The sequence below is a fragment of the Tasmannia lanceolata genome, unplaced genomic scaffold, assembly GCF_043159265.1.
Source record: "Tasmannia lanceolata isolate RefF3 unplaced genomic scaffold, GAP_Taslan_0.1 ptg000037l, whole genome shotgun sequence".
Classification (NCBI taxonomy): Eukaryota; Viridiplantae; Streptophyta; class Magnoliopsida; order Canellales; family Winteraceae; genus Tasmannia; species Tasmannia lanceolata.
Window position 1 is genome coordinate 48,002,058 of NW_027518714.1, and position 19,602 is coordinate 48,021,659.

General features: G+C 40.7%; 1 protein-coding gene across 1 annotated transcript; it reads left to right on the forward strand.

The window, feature by feature from the left end:
• The first annotated feature begins 1,363 nt into the window (after positions 1–1,363).
• On the forward strand, positions 1,364–17,197 carry LOC143862516 (uncharacterized). Its single transcript, XM_077373580.1, has 2 exons — positions 1,364–1,576; positions 16,849–17,197. The coding sequence occupies exons 1-2, from the start codon at positions 1,472–1,474 to the stop codon at positions 16,933–16,935; spliced, it is 192 nt and encodes a 63-aa protein (XP_077229695.1). The 5' UTR covers positions 1,364–1,471; the 3' UTR covers positions 16,936–17,197.
• The last annotated feature ends 2,405 nt before the right edge of the window (positions 17,198–19,602 follow it).

A 19,602-nucleotide genomic window follows, 5' to 3' on the forward strand; every position in this document is an offset into this window, starting at 1 on the left:
ATCAAATTCACTTTCGTAGTCTTTTTACAAGTCCACTTCAAAACGAAGACATTTTTGGGACGGAATCGAAGTAGAATGAATGCTACGATTAAGAGAAGGTCTTCTAGTGCATAGTTTGTTTGGGGGAAGCATTGACGAATTCAAGGAATTAATACATTTTTCATTTATGCTCTTAGTTATGTATATCATCACAGAATTGAACATGTATCTGTCAAACATCCTTAACATTGTTTGGAGGACATCATCATCATCGACGTCGATTAAAGTGACTATATATGGATCCACAACATATCGACATTTTATCGATAGTAAAACCTGCCTTTCTATAACACCAATCCTTCTTCGGATTGCAGCTTCAAATTCGTCGAAATTGATTTCGCGGCTGACAGATAACAATGCCTTCTTCCCTCCGACGTATTCCCAAGAAACATCATCCTTCAAATCTCCATCATAGTGTAAAAGAAGAGAAACCATTGTTTCAGACATTTTTATAAAATTCTAAATAGGGGTTCTAAACAGAGTTGTTGCTAAAAGGGGATCTTCATATCTTCTTGAGGGGTATTCAAGTATACACAATGGGTTACCAAGTTCATAAGTAGGGTTATGGACTCTAAAGGGGGTTTTACTACCTCAATGGGGGTTTGAAAGTCAGTCCACAAGGTGTTCTAAGAGATTATCAGCTACCTAATGAGAGATTCAAGTCCTTACAGAGGCTTCTGTAAAGGGTAATCAAGTTGCAAATTAGGAGTTTTCAACTCTCTACACAAGGGGGTTTTCAAGTTTCTAACGGGATTACCAAGTACATAGAAGGGGAGTTACCAACAATGTACAAGGGCTTTTCAACACTCTCCAAGGGGGTTACCAAGCCTCTCCGGGGGTGTACCAAGTGTTTATCTGGTAAATAAATGGGTTATAAAGCAGGATTACAGAGATACTTGAAGCAGAAGCCCTAACTAACCATTTTGAAAGGGTTATAAGACAGGGTTATCAAGCAAAATAAATACAAGGTTATTACCCACAATAATGACATGGTTCAAACACATTAATACAACCACAAATCCTAAGAGAGTAGATAAGCTACTCACCTTTATTACCCTTCCTCAGTTTCAGACGTTAATGGAGAAACCTGGAAGAGGTTGACGGTCATTTTTGGTAGGTGAAAAGTAAGAGAGAGAAATTTATACTGTAAGTTGTTTTTTTTGCCTTGAGGGTATTTATGTAAAAGGCCATGTCAGAAAAGGTAAAATGGCCTCCGTTCACAAAATATCACAAAATATCAGAAGGTGTCACCCATTCACTATTTTGGCATTTTTGTGTCACCAGTCGACAATTTTTCCTTTTTCTATCGAGTTACTATATCTTAGCCCATTTTCTTTACCTTACCTTTGACAGCCCCAGTAGAAACCAGAAACCAGGACGAGAAAAAAAAGAAAAGAAAAGAACAAGAGCAGAGTTTTTGGAGAAAGGGAAGATGGTGAAGGTGGCAACATATTTCGCGATGACGCTGGGTGCCTTCGTATTTTGGCAATCCATGGACAAACTCCATGTTTGGATTGCTCTCCACCAAGACGAAAAGGTTTTACCCACTAGCCCTCTTTTCTTTTTTTATTAAATTCTTCTTCTCAAACCTCCACTGCTGCTGTTTTACTTTTAATTCCTCTATCCATCTTCTTATTTCCCTTTTCTTTATTACGGTTTTTTATATGGGTAAATTGTATGCAGTTTGTTGCGATCTAGGTATTATATGTGGGCAGATGTTGGGGTTTTAGGAGAAACGAGAGGAACCCTTTTCATAGAAAATCTTGATACCGATTTTTTTTATGTTTCCAAACCAGTGATTGTGGATGGTAAGGATTGTAACGAGGTATAGGAGTTTTTCATAGATTTGCTCTCCATAGGAACAAATTGCTTTGCTCCCTGCGTTTAACAAGTTTCTTGAATCATACTTAACCAGTCATTTTGATCATCGCTAGCATGGAGAGTGAGATTAAGCAATTTCAACACCTTATCAGAGTGGATTTTTATTGGGACTTTTAGGTTACTAATGTGCGTTCCTCGTGCCAAATTGATGGAGTAACAAGAGGTAGGGGCAGACCGGAAAACAACTTGGGTAGAAACAGTGAGGAAAGACTTGATAGGTAGGAACATAACAGAGAACATGACCTTGGATAGGATGGAATGGAAGAAAATGATCCACGTAGAAGAACCCAACTAGAGCCAGGATTAGAGCCGGGTAGATTCCTTCTTCATGAAATTTTTCTAAAGGATTCATTTAACCGACCCCAACTAGTTTGTGACAAAGGCTTTGTTGAGTTGAGTTGAGTTGAGTTGAGTTGAGAATGTGCGTTCCTCAGTTCTTGGGAATTCCTACTCCCTGGTTTCTGCTCCCAGCTGTTAGATATTCTATTATGTACGTTCACACTCAAATTTGGAAACTTTACTCTACCCACTGCTTTGGTAACTCTTCTCATCGATATGCTATTGAATAATGCACTGGGTTGAAACTGAGGTTGATTGTGAGCGCAAGTTTGAACTTCTGATTGGTTTAACAGGTGTTGGGTTTCATATTCAACACAGATATTAAGATGGGCATAACCATGTTGTTTTTCATTAGAAGAAGAAGAAGCTAAGGCAGCGAGGCTAAGACCCCTTTGAGGAGAAGTAGATGCTGTATTGTTATGGAAATGGTGTAAGAGTTGCCAGTAAAATGATTTGGATAATCATGTCTCCACATGAATTTTTTATTTTGGATTTTAATTACATTGCTAGGATGTCCCTATGTGGCTATGTTCCATCCAATCACTTAAAAGATTGCCCCCGGGGGGGGGGGGGGGGGGGGGGGCTTTGCATCCCTCCATTTTTTATATGGGGAGATTGTCTTTTTTCCAGGCTTGGGCATTCAAGTGCATTTGTGAGATAGTGAATACCTTGTCTACCCTTATGGTTATAATGACGTGCTTTTGGGGGAGGGAGTTTCAAAATAGTGGCTTATTTTGAAACCCTAAGGACTTGGCTGTGACTGGAATGGGTTTGGGAATTGTATCAGTTGGGGCTGAACCTGGGTAGACTTCTTAATGGATGGGTTAAAATTTAATGCTTGTCCTAATTGGTGAGCCATGTCTGGTGATGGGGGTTGTATATGGTGAAGAAGATGATTTACTATGCAATGAGGTGTCCCGTCTTGCAAGTTACTTGCTATAGTTACATGCATTGCCTGAATAACAAAGTGACAAAATCAGAGAATGTGTTTGAATGGTTGATGCAGGTGCCTAAAAATGAGAGAACCTAACTGCAAACATGGAATGCTAGGGATTAAAGGATTAAAACCAGGAGAGTTGTCACACTTCTTTTTCAGTTGCAAAGGTTTTTCATGATGTCTGTTAATGGGAATGCAACTAGGTGCTTATTTTAAACAATTGAAATTTATGTAGCATTAAACAGTTTTTTTCTTCTGCTTGATTTTGTCGTCAGTAAGGTTAGGTAGGGTTTCAAATGAGTGCTATGTTGCATGGATTCGGATTCGAGTGTCGGAATCCGACACGGATTCGGGGTGTCGGATTCAGCTAACCCAAAAAACCAGGATTCGGATTCGGCATTTTTTATTAAATTAATTAAATATGTGTGTATGTGTGTGTGTGTGTGTGTGTGAGAGAGAGAGAGAGAGAGAGAGAGAGAGAGAGAGAGAGAGAGAGAGAGAGAGAGAGAGAGCATGAAAAGGACTGCCAAAAGTAGTTATTTGGGCTGTAAAAAACCAGCCAGGTTTTAAGCATGCAAATGACCATACAAACTAGTTATTTTGGCTGTACAAAGTCAGCCAGGTATTAAACATGCATAGGATTGTAAAGAACTTAACAACTTAGTTTTCAAAACGATGACACATGCAAAGGACACTATACCTGGAGGAGAAACAGAGAGATGATTTGCAGAAATTTTTTTTATCGAAACAGAGAAGTGAATGCCCTTACACTGCTTGTAGAAGGATCTGTTCAAGAAGACAAAAACTACTCAACACATCAGTTTTCAAAAGAATTCTGTGAAGTGCATTCTATGGATATACAGAGCCTTGAAACCTGATTTTGAGTCCAACGAAAAATCATGTGATGTTGAGTCCAGTGATCTGTTTTGGACTCACAATCTGTTTTAAAATATCTAAAACGAGCAAAGCCTTGAAAAAAATCGTGTGGTTGTGATTGTGAAAAATCGAAACAGAGAAGGTTTAGAAAAATTGTGTTATTGTGAAGCCGAGAGAGAGAGAGAGAGAGAGAGAGAGAGAGAGAGAGAGAGAGAGTTTACAGAAGTATGGAAGAGAAACAAAGAGAGAAAAGAAACAAAAAATGAAAGGGGTAGAGAGTGGGATAAGAAATAGAGACATACCTTGAGTTCTTCTTCTTCACGGGAAAAGCTTTGGGAGCTCTTCTGGATAGAAGGGAGGAAGAGAGATAGAGGGACGAAAAGCGGAGGGACGGGAGATTGAGTGGCCGAAGAGAGATGGGAAGGGAGATCGAGTGAAGAAGGAGAAGTGCTATGGGTTTTCTTAGCAGAGCTAGGGGTTTTTTTTTACAAAGAAAAGTATGTCTTTGAAATGGAAAGAAAAGAAGTCTCTGATGCATATTTCTATTCTTTCTTGATTCTAAAGATATATACCATCCGGACTTTCCCAGTTAAATCTATTATTTTAAGTAACATATGCGTAATGGGAGGGGATTCGACTAAAAAATCGCACTAATACTTGTCGGATTCGCTGGCTTGATATGCTTTCTTACGGGACACATCTCCCATACAAATCCGGGCGTGTCAACTGCAAATCCATGTCGGAATGTCTCGATACGCGATTCTCCACACTCCATACACGAATCCATGCAACATAGAGTATGGCCTTATTTGGGTTCGGTTTGGGCCTAATTTTGTCTTGTGCTTGGGTTGTCAAGCTGAATAGAAAAGGCGCTCCGCCTACGCTGATCAGGCCTGACCTGGTTTAGAAGGGGTTTTTGGGTAGTTTCCAAGGTCATTTAAAAATCAGGCTAGGTTTGGGCAGACCATAGCCCAACCTGAACCTTGTTTTATGGCAAAACTATTGGCGTGGACTATTTAGGAAACAGGGACATAATTTCCAAGTTCATCTAGTCAAAAAAATAAATAAATTGCCAAGTTTCATCTAGATCCAGCAACGAAAAGGATTGAAGTAGTCAGTAGGGGTGCAACTTGGGTCGCACTCAACCCGAACCCGACGGGTTCAACCCAATTTTGGCCCAGGTTGGGTTGGCATTTCCTCGGGTTGGGTTGCGTTAGGGTTGGTAAAAGCCAACCCAATTTAATTTTGGGTTGGGTTAGGGTTGAGGCCTTGGCAACCTGACAAACCCAAACCCGACCTCGTCCTCTAATTTATCTTGATTTTGGCTCAGGTTGGGTTGGCATTTCCTCGGCTTGGGTTGGGTTAGGGTTCGTAAAAGCCAACCCAATTTAATTCCGGGTTGCGTTATGGTTGAGGCCTTGGCAACCTAACCCAACCCAACCCAAACCCAGCCTCCATCTTATTTTATCTTGATTTCTTTGGGTTATGCTTTTTTCTTGTATTTTTCTATTTGGCTCTACGTGAACCTGAACCCAACCCGACTCAACCTGACCTGATTTCGAGTTCGATGGGTTGGGGTTGACCATCCTCAACCCGAGGCTTAGGTTGGGTTGGGTCGGGTTAGGGTTGAGAGAATGCTATATCAGGTTGGGCTAGGGTCGGCCTCAACCCGATCCAACCTGACCCGAGTTGCACCCCTAGTAGTCAGCCTTGTTGTTGAGGCCTTTTGCCGCATTATAGAGTCCATGCATTGAGGGAATTGTTTCCTTTGTAATTGCTCGATATAAGATAAGTTATTATCCCCTTAGTTTACTTAACCAATTAATTTTTTTGAGAAAATGTTAATCTATTGAACTGAAAAGATTAAAAAAAACAAGCAGGGATGAAGAGTCCCAATGCTCATCTGAGCAAAACTAATCCAAACTCCTAAGGATTGGGATACGTATTTGATATAATTTTTATCTCTAAAAAGCTGGTTTTTTGCAGGGTCGTGTGTTTAAAGAATTAGCTGATTGAAGTATGAAACTTATTTTGTGGTTGATTCCTCTGAGAATCTCTCTTATCAAAATCCCAATGAATGACGTTCGCCAAATCAACCTCAATCCCTAAGGTTTTGAATATAATATCTCAGTATATTTTCAGATCTTTGAATAATGCCTTTATATTACCTTCATTGGAATCTGTATGACCAATTGGACCAATGAAGACTTTAACAAATTTCCCCTTGTCATCTCTCATTATTCCACCTATTTCTGCCGGGCCTAGATTACTATTGGGCTTCTGTCAAAATTTAGCTTAGTCTCATGGGGAGGCGGAGGATTCCATCTTGCAACTAGCTTCAAATTCTTCAAATTTATCCTAGTCTCATTGGGAGGTGGAAGATTCCATCTTGCCACTATTCCTTTTTTCTTTTTTTTTTGGAATGGTACCATCTTGCCACTATCATCTACAAATTCGAAGTATCCCAATTGATTTCTTTCCATTTCCAACGGTTATTGTCGTATTGAATGACCACAATGGTTCGATGGCCTTTGCCCAAATGACGATGTCAACCTTGATGTTGTTGATAACAGTTCCGATACCTTTACTCTTCAAAAATTCTATTATTATGCTCCTCGCATTGGTTATAACAGCATGAGGCTTCATTCTTCAAAGAGTTTTTCCTTTAAGCTTTTCCAATGTCTAACCTGTCAATAGGTTCACCAGGCTATTGAGAAAAGCCAATTCACCTCGAAGCATTTAAGCAATGCAGTCCATGCCATCCTTTCAAAACTGCAAAGAGGGAAAATATGATCAACAGATTCATCATGGTCATAAAACACGTGTGCCAGCCAGTCTAAAGGAGCTCTTTTGGATGTCATCAGAAGTATTTAAGTTGCTGTCGATGGCAGTCTTGCAAAATGCTGCAATTTTTGGAGGCACCTGTACTTTCCAAGCCAATGCCCGCCTATTATTGCCTTAAGGAGTGTGCGATAACCAGTTGAAGAACGATTTAGATGTAAAGTTACCATTAGATTCTAACATCCCACAGCTTCTATCCTCATATGACTGATATATTTAAGTAGCTGGTTTTTTCCACTAACTCTACAGAAATTCCATTTCTTTATTCATTTTGAAGTTCCTTAAGATTTTCCATTGCCATTGTTGCACCAATTGACCATGTCCTTAACTTTGGCTTTTTCTTTTTTTGAAAATTACTTTGGCTTATTTATTAGAAGCCACTTTAAATAGATTAGGATACAATTCCCATAGTAGTATGTTCCCTAACCATTTGTTACCATCACCTACATGTAACCGTATTCCCTCATCGAATCTTCTGCGAAAAAGCCTTACAACTCTCCATAGGCCTGGGCCTTTTCCAATTCTTGGGGTGATATTAGACCAGACATTGTTGGTGTCAGCATACTTAGATGCCATGATACTTCTCCAAAATGTCTGTGTTTCTTCTCTGTATCTCCACTGCCACTTTCCCAAGTATAGCAAAGTTTCTCCATTTAATGTTGCCAATGTCTAGGCCTCCCTAACCTCTTGGAAGACAAACTTCCTCCCAATCAATCAAGTGTTTAGTCTTTTTCATCTCCTCGTCTCCATCCCATAAGAAATCTCTTTGAAGTTTTTCAAGTCTCTTAGCAATGGAAATGGGGATTTTGAACACTGACATGCAGGAAATCTGAAGACTGAAGTTTTGCCATCACCCCTTTATTTTTTTTGAAAGATGACTATTGTATTCATACCATGAAATATACACTGGGACCAGTAGTCCCACCCGAAATTACATAGTATGATGGTCCAAGAGCATACTCCAGGATCCAAAAAGAAAAGGCAAAAAAGACTGTGTACAGACTTCCTCCAACACCTAATAGAAATCCACCATCATCTAAGCTTCCTTTCATATCGACCCTTCCTAGCAATCTCTCGCTATTCCTTCTGTTGAGAGAAAGAGTTAGAGAGAAATGAATAAGTTGGAGAGAGATCTCCCCCTTACTCATATATTTATACTAAAGCAATAAAAGGTACAAAGTCTATTATGCCCGTAGGCATATTACATATTCTAACACTCCCCCTCAAGCTGGAATGTATATATCATACATTCCTAGCTTGTTATATCACTCAATTTAGCCCTGCTTAAAGACTTTGTAAACATATCGGCTAACTGATTCATTGACCGAGTAAACACAATGCATATCTCTCTCTTCTGGATTCTCTGACGAATAAAATTATAATCCACTTCAATGTGTTTAGTGCACTCATGGAAGACTGGATTGGTAGCAATGTGTATTGCAGCTTTGTTATCACAGTACAACTACGAAGGAGAAGATGGAACAAAACCAATCTCAGATGGAAGTGAACGCAGCAGCCAAATAAGTTCAGTTCTTGTGTGTGCCATTGCTTTGTATTCCACTTCTGCACTGGACTTAGTTATGACATCTTGCTTCTTGCTTCTCCATGACACTAGGTTACCTCCTGCAAAGGTACAGTACCTAGTGGTTGATCTCCAATCTGCTAGAGATCCAGCCCAATCCGCATCAGAGAAACCTTCAATCTGGAGAGCTCATATACTGACTGACTACTCCTATAGTATGTGTCTGGACGAGTAACTATAAGATATATGAGCTTGCCGACCAGCCTTCTATATCTGCTAGAGTCTTCCAACAAATCACCTTCTTCTGGATCAAGCTTCACATTAGGGTCCATGGGTACAGAAGCTGGTTTGACCCCAATATTGCATGTCTTTTCTAACAAATCCAAAACATACTTTCTTTGTGATAGAGACAAGCCTCTGGAAGAACGGGCTACCTCTATCTCAAGAAAGTACTTGAGATGACCCAAATCCTTATTGGAGAATTCTTTTTGCAAGAAGACTTTTAATTGCTGTATACCTCGTGAATCACTACCTGTGACGATAATGTCATCAACATATATGATCAACAAAATGCACCCAGCTGAGGAGTGATGACTGAAGACTGAGTGGTCTACTGCACGTTGTTTCATTCCAAAGCACATGATTGCCTCACTGAACCTCCCAAACCACGCGCGTGGAGATTGTTTGAGGCCATAAAGAGATTTACACAGGCAACACACATAGGAGGACATCTCCCCCTGAGCAACATGAGGTTGCTCCATATACACACCTCAGTGAGGTAGCCATGAAGAAATGCATTCTTCACATCCAATTGATGCAGAGCCCACCCATGATTCACGGCCAGAGACGGAAGTACACGGACAGATGGGATCTTCGCAACGGGCGAGAAGGTCTCAGTGTAATTGACACCAAAAGTCGGAGTGTATCCTTTCCCTACTAGCCGCGTCTTTAAGCACTCAACAGTACCATCATTCAGATATTTAATAGAGAATACCCACCAACCAATAGGACGAGTATGAGATGGTAGAGGAACCAGATCTCAAGTCTCATTGGTATGAAGAGCTCCCATTTCCAGGTCCATGGCCGCACTTCAGCCAGGATGGGCAAGAGCCTCAGCCACAGACTGGGGTAAAGACATAGAGGACAAAGAAGACAACTTTTGAAGGCAGGGGTGAGATTATCATAGGAAACAAAATTTGAGGTAGGATATGCAGTAGAGTGAGAACGTGTACGACATGCAATAGGAGAATCAGAAACCAAAGCCGAGGAAGGGAGAGATGATACCTGAGAACGGGAGACTAGGATTACCGTATGAGAAGAGGACGGTTCAAGAGGAGGTGGCGTGGGTCCATCATTGTGCTTGCGTCTTTGATACTGTTTTGTTGTTGGTGGACGAAGTGACTCCCCCGAAGGGACAATAGAGGGAGGATCCATAACTGGAGGTGGTGCAGGTACAGATGGTATCAAAACAGAGTCCGGCAGGACTGGTAGAGGAAGGGAGACCTCGGAGTCTAGAAGAGAAGTGTGAGGCTCCAATCCCTAAGGAAAGAATGCCTCGGACTCAATGAACGTAACATCAGCGGACACAAACCAGAGACACAGGCTAGGACTGTAGCAAGATACCCCTTCTGCATACGACAGTATCTCAGGAAGACACAACGTTCGGAGCGAGGATCAAGTTTATCACGGCCTGGACCTAGATGATGAACAAAACAGACGCAGCCAAACACACGTGGAGTTAGAGGAAAGGGATCCTATCCCGAGTTCAAAACCACAAAGGACGAGTCACCACGAAGAACTGACGAGGGAAGGTGATTGGCTAAGAAGTCGGCAGTGAGGATGGCATCACTCCAGTACATCTTAGGCACTCGCATATGAAAGAGTAGAGTACGGGCTACCTCAAGTAAATAACGAAGTTTCCTCTCAGCGACACCATTGTGTTGGGAGGTGTACACATAAGAGGACTGATGGAGGATGCTACGACTGGACAAATAGTCCTGAAAGCCATGCGATCCAAAAAAATATTCCCTTGCATTATCAGTATGAAGCAGTGTTTAAAAATGCGGATTCGACGCGGAACGCGGCCAAAGAAAATCCTTGTCGACTCGGCGCGGACGCGGTTGACGTGGCCAAAAATGCGGTTGACGCGGCCAAGTCGTTATTTTTTATTAAAAAAGTAAATGAAAAAAGATTAAAAAAATTCAAACCATTTAAGTAGGGCCCAAGAAATGAATGGTTTAGATCATCTAGCCATGTGGAGGTGAGTCTAACTAGCTGTCAAAAGCTATTATAATTTTCAAGTAGATCTCAACAGCTAGTTGAGTATATAAGACAAAGCAAGTTTGTGTTGAACAACCATAATAGCCCTTTTGAAATAACCAAAAGAGAGTGGTTGTATAAGAATTATATCCTTGTCTTCATATTGTACAAGCAGCAGCAGCAAAAACGAGGTACATTTTATGTTGAAGCTGATTCATTTGTGAACAGCTATAAATAAAAAAATTCAAACATGGGAAAGTAGAGATAAGATAGAAGCAAAAGTAAGGCTGGAATAGACGCTTCACTGAGCATTACACTGCCCAAAAAAATAATTAAATAATGTATTAGTTTTGGGTGATGTATTTGCCCCTTTGTTTTATTAGGGACACCCCAGTTTTTTACTCGGGACAGCCCACTTTAGTGTATTTATGACTACTATTTTACACTATAAGGGCTGTCCCAAGTAAAGGAGGAGGCCGGATATATCCATTTCCTTTTTCCTCGTTACTTTCAACAAGAGAAATGGGCTTTGAGTACTGGCGGTTAGGGTATATCAGATGATCCAGATCAAGACAAAAAAACTCATGTGAACCTCCTCCATCTTCTTCTTCGAGAGTTAGGGTTTTTCTGCACCCAAAGGGCCGGCAAAAAGACAGATACGATGGACAGGCTTTAGGTATGTTTTTCTCTAGAAAATCTTATCTTTTTTTTTTCTTTTTTGAATGTTGAAGATAGGATGGAATACGAGTTTATGAGTGACGAACCTGGCGAGATTCGTGGCCATTAACCAAATCTAAGTAGAAACTAAGATCTGTGTTCGAAATGGCCATGACTCGCCTAGGACTCCCGAGTCCGGGACTCCAAAACGCGGCCACTGGAAATCAGCGTCGACTCAGCCGAGTTCCGAGCCGAGTCGCCGAGTTTTAAAACACTGGTATGAAGGCATTTAATGTTGCAATTATATTGATTTTTAATTTCAAAATGAAATGTTGCAATTTAAGGTCGGGGTGCAAAGTGTAGCAGATGTCAATGTGATGGCCCTCTCACTGACAATGAGTGCAAAACGACCATCCACGGCCACCGCCCCGGCCTCCACGGCCAAAGGAGGAACCACCACGATTGGGACAACTACTGCTATTGTAAGCCGCTAAAGCCAAGCCATCAACAGGATGGAGGACAAGGAATCACCAAGAGAGCACTGTTTGACCCGAGAGTAAACCTCTGTGAGTGAAGGAATAGATCCAGATTAAATAATCTGCTAATGGAGATGGGTATACTTCGGACCTAAACTCTCCAGGTACTGAACACGAATCTGGTGCTCTAGCGAGCAACAACGGTGAGATCTGTCGTGAGGGGCATGAAGACATCAAGTTGCTGACATAGAGCCACAATTGGCTGTAGTGAGTGGCAAGGGAGAGATCACCACGCCGAAGGCGTATCTACTCGGAGTACGTGGAGTAGATACGGCTAATGTTGGCTACACCAGAGTAAAGGAGAGTAATCTGATCCCAGATCTGCTTGGCGGTAGGGACAAGCATTAGAGGACCAGCGATGTGAGGAGCCATACTCTGCGAAAGTAGAGTACGAACTAGAGCATCATCCTGTTCCCACCGATCATATGTGGAATCGGTTTTAGGAGGGGGTTCACGGCGGATAACATGGGCCTTGTCACGAGCAACAAGATAGGTTTCAACAGCGGCCTTCCAAGTAACATAGTTTGCCTCATCTAACTTTACAGTAGTCATATGCGGGAAGGAACCATCCACAGAGATAGAAGAAGAAGCCAAAGAGGGTGTCATACTAACTACAGGAACCACTCCTGTCAATGGATTCTCAATAACAAGATCCATAATGACGAACAACAAAGGAAATGACTACCCTGACAACGGCGCTGCGCAGAAAACAATAAGAAATGATAGGAGGGGCAAACTAAGGCAAGGTGAGGGCACTACATGCGGCTCCAATGAGGGCATACATCGAACTCACAATGCCAAACGAAATCCATGAATCACAGAGGTCGAGCCACGAAGAAGAGAAAAGGATAATCTCAAAATAAGAATCTAGTGCATTAGGGCACTAGTGTTAAGAATAGGGCTAGGGTTAGGGTTATGATTAGGAGAGGGAGGGGTGGGAGAAAGTGGATTGGAGGGGGGGGGGGGGAGAGAGAGAGAGACGGGGGGGTGAGAGGCGAGGGGTGGGGGTGGCCCGAGAGGGAAAAGGGAGGGGCGGGAGGGTGGAGCGAAGGGGTGTGGGGGTGGCCCGAGAGGAAAAGGGAGGTGCGGGAGGTGCGAGGGGGGTGCATAGGGTGGAGAGAGAGAGAGGTTTAGGGCCTGGAGGTGAGTGGTGGCGTGGAGAAGGAGAAGACAGGGGTCTTCAATGGAGGTCCCTAGGGCACGCTAACCCTAGGGCTCTGATACCATGTTGAGAGAAAGAGTTAGAGAGAAATGAATAAGTTGGAGAGAGATCTCCCCCTTACTCATATATTTATACTAAAGCAATAAAAGGTACAAAGTCTATTATGACCTTAGGCATATTACATATTCCAACACCTTCCAAAGACATCCAACGACAGAAACACCATTCAACTGAAGAAAGCAAGGAGTTAATATGTATGCCTTGAAGTGCATCAAGAACCTAAAGCATTTTTTCACCCACCTTGTTAAATAAGAACACAACAACCATCATGGGTAAGAATGGTTATCTAGGGGAGAAAATCTCCCCCGACCAGCAAAGGACAGTGTCCCTCAAGCATGCTCAGATAGACCAACTTAGCCGTCCGTAGTTCTTCAAGAGAATTCTTTTTTAACATGGACTTCCAGCCCCTCACAAGACTCCCAGCCCTTACAACGTGATTCTTCCCCCAAGGGATACATTCTTTTTCTAGTTTTCCAATTTCTTTTCCACTCTCTCCATCACCGACACCATTTCTGTCTAAAACCCATCCTACATTAAATGTAGTCAATGAAATCCCATTCAACATGGTCATAAAGCACCCACTCTATTTTTTCAACGGTGCAACTTATCCACGTATTCCCAGAGCAATAACTAGCCAACCAATTGAGGAAGAACAAGGTCCACCTAATCTGTGTAAGATCTTAACCCTATCGCTGGCGACCACCCGACAACCTGTCTCATTCTCAAGGTTTCACCATTCTATTCCTTTGTGTAGCAATTGGTAACGTAGTGATGAAGGATGGAAAAGGCAGACCCTAATGAGACTGTTTGGATGTTAAAAGGTTGTTGATAGGTGTCAAGGATGTTGGACAAGTGTCAGGGATAGGTTGACAAGCGTCAAGTATATGTCGACTGATGTAGGTGACTGGAATGTTGTAACAGTCAATGGATTAATGGGTAAAGGTTTTAGAGTAGAGGGAAAGATCGTCGATGGGTTTAAGTCAGGTATTTGGGACTGGTGATGAAGTATAAAGGCTAGACAATTCACTTCAAATGGACTATTCATGCATAGTTCTGTAGGAGGGAATGGTGTAGATAAAATAGGTTGTAGATGTTCTGTAAATTATCTGTAATAAAAGTTTAAGTACTAATTTAGGTTCATGAATAATATGGGAGGGTAGTTTGCAAGGTTTCAGGGTGAAACAATGAACAGTGTGGCAGGGGTTATTGGGTGCAATGTGTATGGACTATAAGTGGTTAGGGAGTTATTAGAAGGGTATTAGTCCAAAAAAGAAAGGGTTTTCAGGTTGTTTACTAGATGGTTATAGGTTTAAACTGGTTCTTGAACCTGTGAAGGTTCACAATTTAACAGGGGGTGAGGTTTCAGATTCAGGGAAAGGTGGCAGCAAGATTCAGGTATGGGGACAATGGTCATGAGACTTGGAGGAATATGAATCTAGTCGCTGGTTGTAAAGGGTAGCGGCTTTGGTATGATGGCAGGGTGCATGGGTGAAGTTTAGGTGCATGGGCAAGGTAAGTGAGGAGATATGGCGGTCATAGGGCTGAGGGGTAATTAATAGCAGTAGTGAGTATGAAGGGTGAGCAGTCAAAGGGCTGAGGAGGCGATCTTGTTTAACGGTAGTGAGGATGAACGATGAGCAGTCGAAGGGCTGAGGAGAGGCAATGGTGTTTGTAGGGTGAAGACGACCAAATGAAATAAAAAGAAAGTGGAGGAGATGGAGAAGAGAAGAGAGGAAGTGAGTAAGCAACCAGAAAGCAGACTCCAAACATGAATTCTTCTCCTGGGCTAGAAGCTTCAATAATCATACTGTCCATGGATTCGAGTGTCCGTTTCGGTCATCATGGAAACGGAAACATTTCGGTTTCGGTTGGAAATTTCGGTGAAAATCTTGTAAAATCGCAGAACCATATGGAAGCCTATGCAAATAATGAGACTTTAAGAGAAACTTTAGGAAATGCTGGAATAAGTGCAAATACACACATAGAAACCATCACATGAGCAAGACAACAATCCTAATGGTTTAACAACATCAAACACCTAGTGTCATACGTTGTAGCCATATTTGGAACAATCATGGTACTACATGCTATACATTTCACATGCTATTGATATAAATATTGTTATCTAACATGTACTGATATAGCATACTACTAATGCACTTTCAATTTTGGTTTTGATATGTGTTTTGATTTCATTATCGTTTTAGTGGGGATGAAAACGGAAACATTTCGGTCGTTTCGTGTCGGTTTCGATGGAAATTTAAAGCCACGATTGTTCCAAACATGGCGACAACATATCTTACCAGGTGTTTGATGTTCTTAAACCGTTATTGATGGTTGTCTTCTTTATGTGATGGGTTCCAAGTACGTACAGTTGGCGTTCTAATATTTTATATTCCCGATGACATCTTTTTATATGAAATATTATAGAATATTAAGTACTAGAAAATAAGTCTATCACCACCTTCTTTTTTTGTCCGGAAAACACTTAATCTCCCTTCGGATTACGTATAAACTGATATGTCCTTTTGATTGTTTCTAGCAAAGACATTTTTTCTGTGTTTCGAGTAATCTGGACCAAGAGATGGATGGATTAATCCAGAGTTTTATCGACTGTAATAGTTATGAAAATTTCCATCATCTGTACAAATAAGTTAATTTACCTCAATGCTTTGTGCCTGTGACATTGGTGAAGGCTCGACTCGGAAAGAACATCTGTACCCAACCAGGCTTGAATATATGATAATGATGAGCTAAACTAGAACTATTTCTAACAGTTCGAACCGCAGTCATAATGCTGATATATCACCTTCAACTGGGTGAACGCCAACTTTTGGTAGATGAGATGCTTGGTTCCACGGATGAAAATAAATTGTTACAGGCCATGATGAAAGATCAGGTCACAAAGGAAATATTTAAAGCTCTGGTAATGTCGTTAATCTCATCTATAATGTAAGCAAGTTTCTGTGGTCCCCAAGCCATGTAGGGAAGCTCGCTTGAGCATGTTAATCAAAATACCCTCCACCAAAAGCCTTGGCTCATTTCATTTGTGAAAATTCAAAGACCTGTAATAAGAGCATTCTCTTTTGTCTCATTTGAATCTTTTACAGCAAACCGTAGGAAAGCCTTCATCATATCTCCCTTGACATTCCTAAACACTCCACCCCTGGCCAGTTTCAGGTTCCCAAAAGAACTAGTATCAAAGTTGAATCATGACATTGGGCTTAGAGGGAATCCATTAACTCCTTGAGTTGGTTCTCCAATCCCTATGAAAATCTCGACTGAATAAGACACAATTCTTTCTTAAGGTGTGCATATTTAATTATTAATTCTTTGATGTTCCTAATAATTTTTCCAACTGCTCTTTGGACATTATTGTATTCTTGTCATTCCAAATTTCCCAAGTACTTGATGAAGGCACCATGACCTGATGGAGGTGTCCCATAGTGCCAAGATGGACGGATTTTCATTCTTTAAGTGCATTAGGAAAAGAAAAACCCAACTAACATTGAACCAGCAAAAATGCACTCCCAATTGCTGCTATCTTACCATGGTATGCCTGTGAGGTATATGGTGAGAAGCACATGGCCCTAGCTGTGTTCTTGTACAAAATCTGCTTGTTTTGTTATACATTCGAACTGAATCTATTGTTGGCTTCCATTACACATTTAAAACCTATGTGTTCGATTATAAGTTCTCTCTTTACTTGATTTATGGTTTCTTGTTTTAATTGGCGCAGCAAGAAAGATTGGAAAAGGAAATGGAGATCAAGCGTGTCAGAGAAGAGTTACTGGCACAAGCCAAACAGAGGGATTCTATTGCATAACCTTCTAATATTTTGTGAGCCTCTCTGAATTCCTATTTTGTGCTTCCATACTGTTGACATTTCTTTATTTTGATGCCAAAAACGTCTCTGCAAGTATAATCACAAGTTGAAAATGTATGCTTTGATAAACATGGGTAGGCCATCATCTCTCTTCTAGACACTGTTCTGGTTGTCCTCGCTGTGATTCTTCTGTTTTATGATTAGTATATTTTCTGGACTCATTAAGATACTCCTATTATTCAAATTCCGGAGTATTCAAGTATCTTTCATTAGCGTGCTTGGATATCTTACTTCTACTGGATCCTTTAAACAATGTATCAGACAATCAAATTTAGAAGATCCTCAAACCTTTATTATTATGATATTGCATTCCAATATCTATATCCAGGTAACATAGCTTTACATTCTCCATACGACAGAACATTGTTGGAATACCTAGATATAATGAATCTCATAGGCTTTTTTTTAATCTTATGGCGAGAGTCAATGAAATTTTGCAGCATGTATCTCCTCCATTGGGTGTTAGATGCTTTATCTTCACAACAGTAAAGATTATGATCTGAACCAGGGATGGCTCTTTAGAAATGAATTTTTTTTTAGGACAAGTTAGTCATATCAGATATTGGCAGCTAGTTCCTGGGTTTTGGTTGTGTTGATTCTTGTTGGCAAATGAACTTATCAAGAACAGTATATGTTGCATATGTCTTGTGGAGATGCAAGGGGCTTGAACTCAGTCCTACTCTGCACTGTTTACGTGAACTCTTACTCCCTTTGATTCATCCACAAGTCCTTCCTGTTGCCATGGTCTCACCCCATTGGATGATCCTAGCCCTTGATCGAGGGTGATGAAAAAGAAATCCTCTTAAGATGTCTCCAAGACATTGATCTTTTGTGCACTCAATCTGCGAGTGAGATCTTCATTTGGCGTAGGACTTGGACCCACTGAGTCATTCTCTGGTTGTCTAATGACCCCAGATCACCAAACATGTGTTATACATTTATAATGGATTTGATTGTTTTTGTTAACCCAAATAATTCATTTTTTCTTTTCAAAATCCCAAAACTTTGATGCCGCATATTAAACTTCATAAATCCCGAACAACTAAAAAAATATTGCATTTTTTGAAAAAAAAAATCTGATTGTTTTGAATTAAAAACAATTTTAATGAATAATTCATCAATTTGTCATACATTATTGGGATTTGCTAGTGTCCATAGCAGAAGGCATTTCGCAGATGCGCTGTGAGAACAGCCACGCAGGATCACTTTTCAACAGATTTTGTCTTTATTCATCTGTCTATCTCATGTGAAATTCAAAACCATTGAAAATGGCATTGTAGTGAAAAGGAAAGTCCTCATCCTAATCTTGCAAACATATGCACTTAACAATCCTTTTGTGCCTTTGTCTCTCTTGTTTAGAAAAATTAGTATGTATAGTAGATATGTGCTGTATATAAAATAAAACACTTTTTTTCCAAAAATTTCCCAAACTATATCTTTCAAAATAAAATAAAAATTCTCAATCTCTTCCAAAAACTTTTTTGGACCTTTGCCTTCCTGAATTCTTTCCAAATCCAAACATCGTTAACTATAACAAGACTGATCCCATGGAACTAGTTAGAGACTTTGATGCATGAGCTCATCATCTATATGCCCACGTGGCATAGATGGACCCTTCCTAGATGGAGGGCCCACCAGTGGCATGGATGGGCCCACCAGTAGCACATAAGCTCATCATCTATATGCCCACGTGGTATGGATGGACCATCCCTAGAGAGAGAGAGACCACCAGTAGCCCAATTTTGGCCACTTAACATGTTCAATTCTCTTTAGAAATCCTAGCTAAATTTTGACAACATTTTGGATTATTAAGATATCTATCTTTGATTGCTAAGCAGGTTTCATTGCTTTATTTATTATTTCCTAGGTTAGCAGTTTAGTTTTGGCATCCTTCTTGTATTAGAACACCTTAGTTAGGATATGTTTTTCTAATTAGTTTTTGTTGCCTAATGAGGGATTTTCTTTATTTAGTTTATTACCTTTTTTGGACTAGGACTGCTCGTAGTCCATATCATTATTCTATGAATTATAAGAGGAATGATAGAAAGAAGGGTGCCCTTGCAAAAACCAACATCAAGGGCGCCACCATTGGTCAGTTTCAGCAAAAGTCAGAGCCGTTTCCGTTTTTTTCCTGCGTCATCCACTTTTTTCGGTGCCATCTTAAATGCACTTTGAAGAAACTGACCAATGGGGGCGGTCTTAAACTGGGTTTTGCAAGGCCGCCCCATACCGATCAAAAAAAAAGAAGGGGCGCCCTTCATTCTATCATTCCTCGAATTATAATAAGAGAAGAAGTTTGCTAGAAAATTTTAAAGTTCATGAAATTTGCACAAAAACCTGTTGTGTGAAGAGATTTTGCTCTCACGTAACCATTGGATTACCCTCTAAAACTCTGGGTGTTTTCAACCCCACAAGCCTTTTATCTTTTCCTTGTACTTGTTTGGTTTTTGACATCAAACTTTGGTCGGGTCGGATTATGCTTTTATTAAGAAATGAATTGGAATTAACCCGAACCCGATCCAATTTTATGGTAAAAAGCTGAACCAGATTTTCCAAATAGTTGCACACCTAGTATTAGTACATTTTCTAAAAGGGCAGTGACATCCT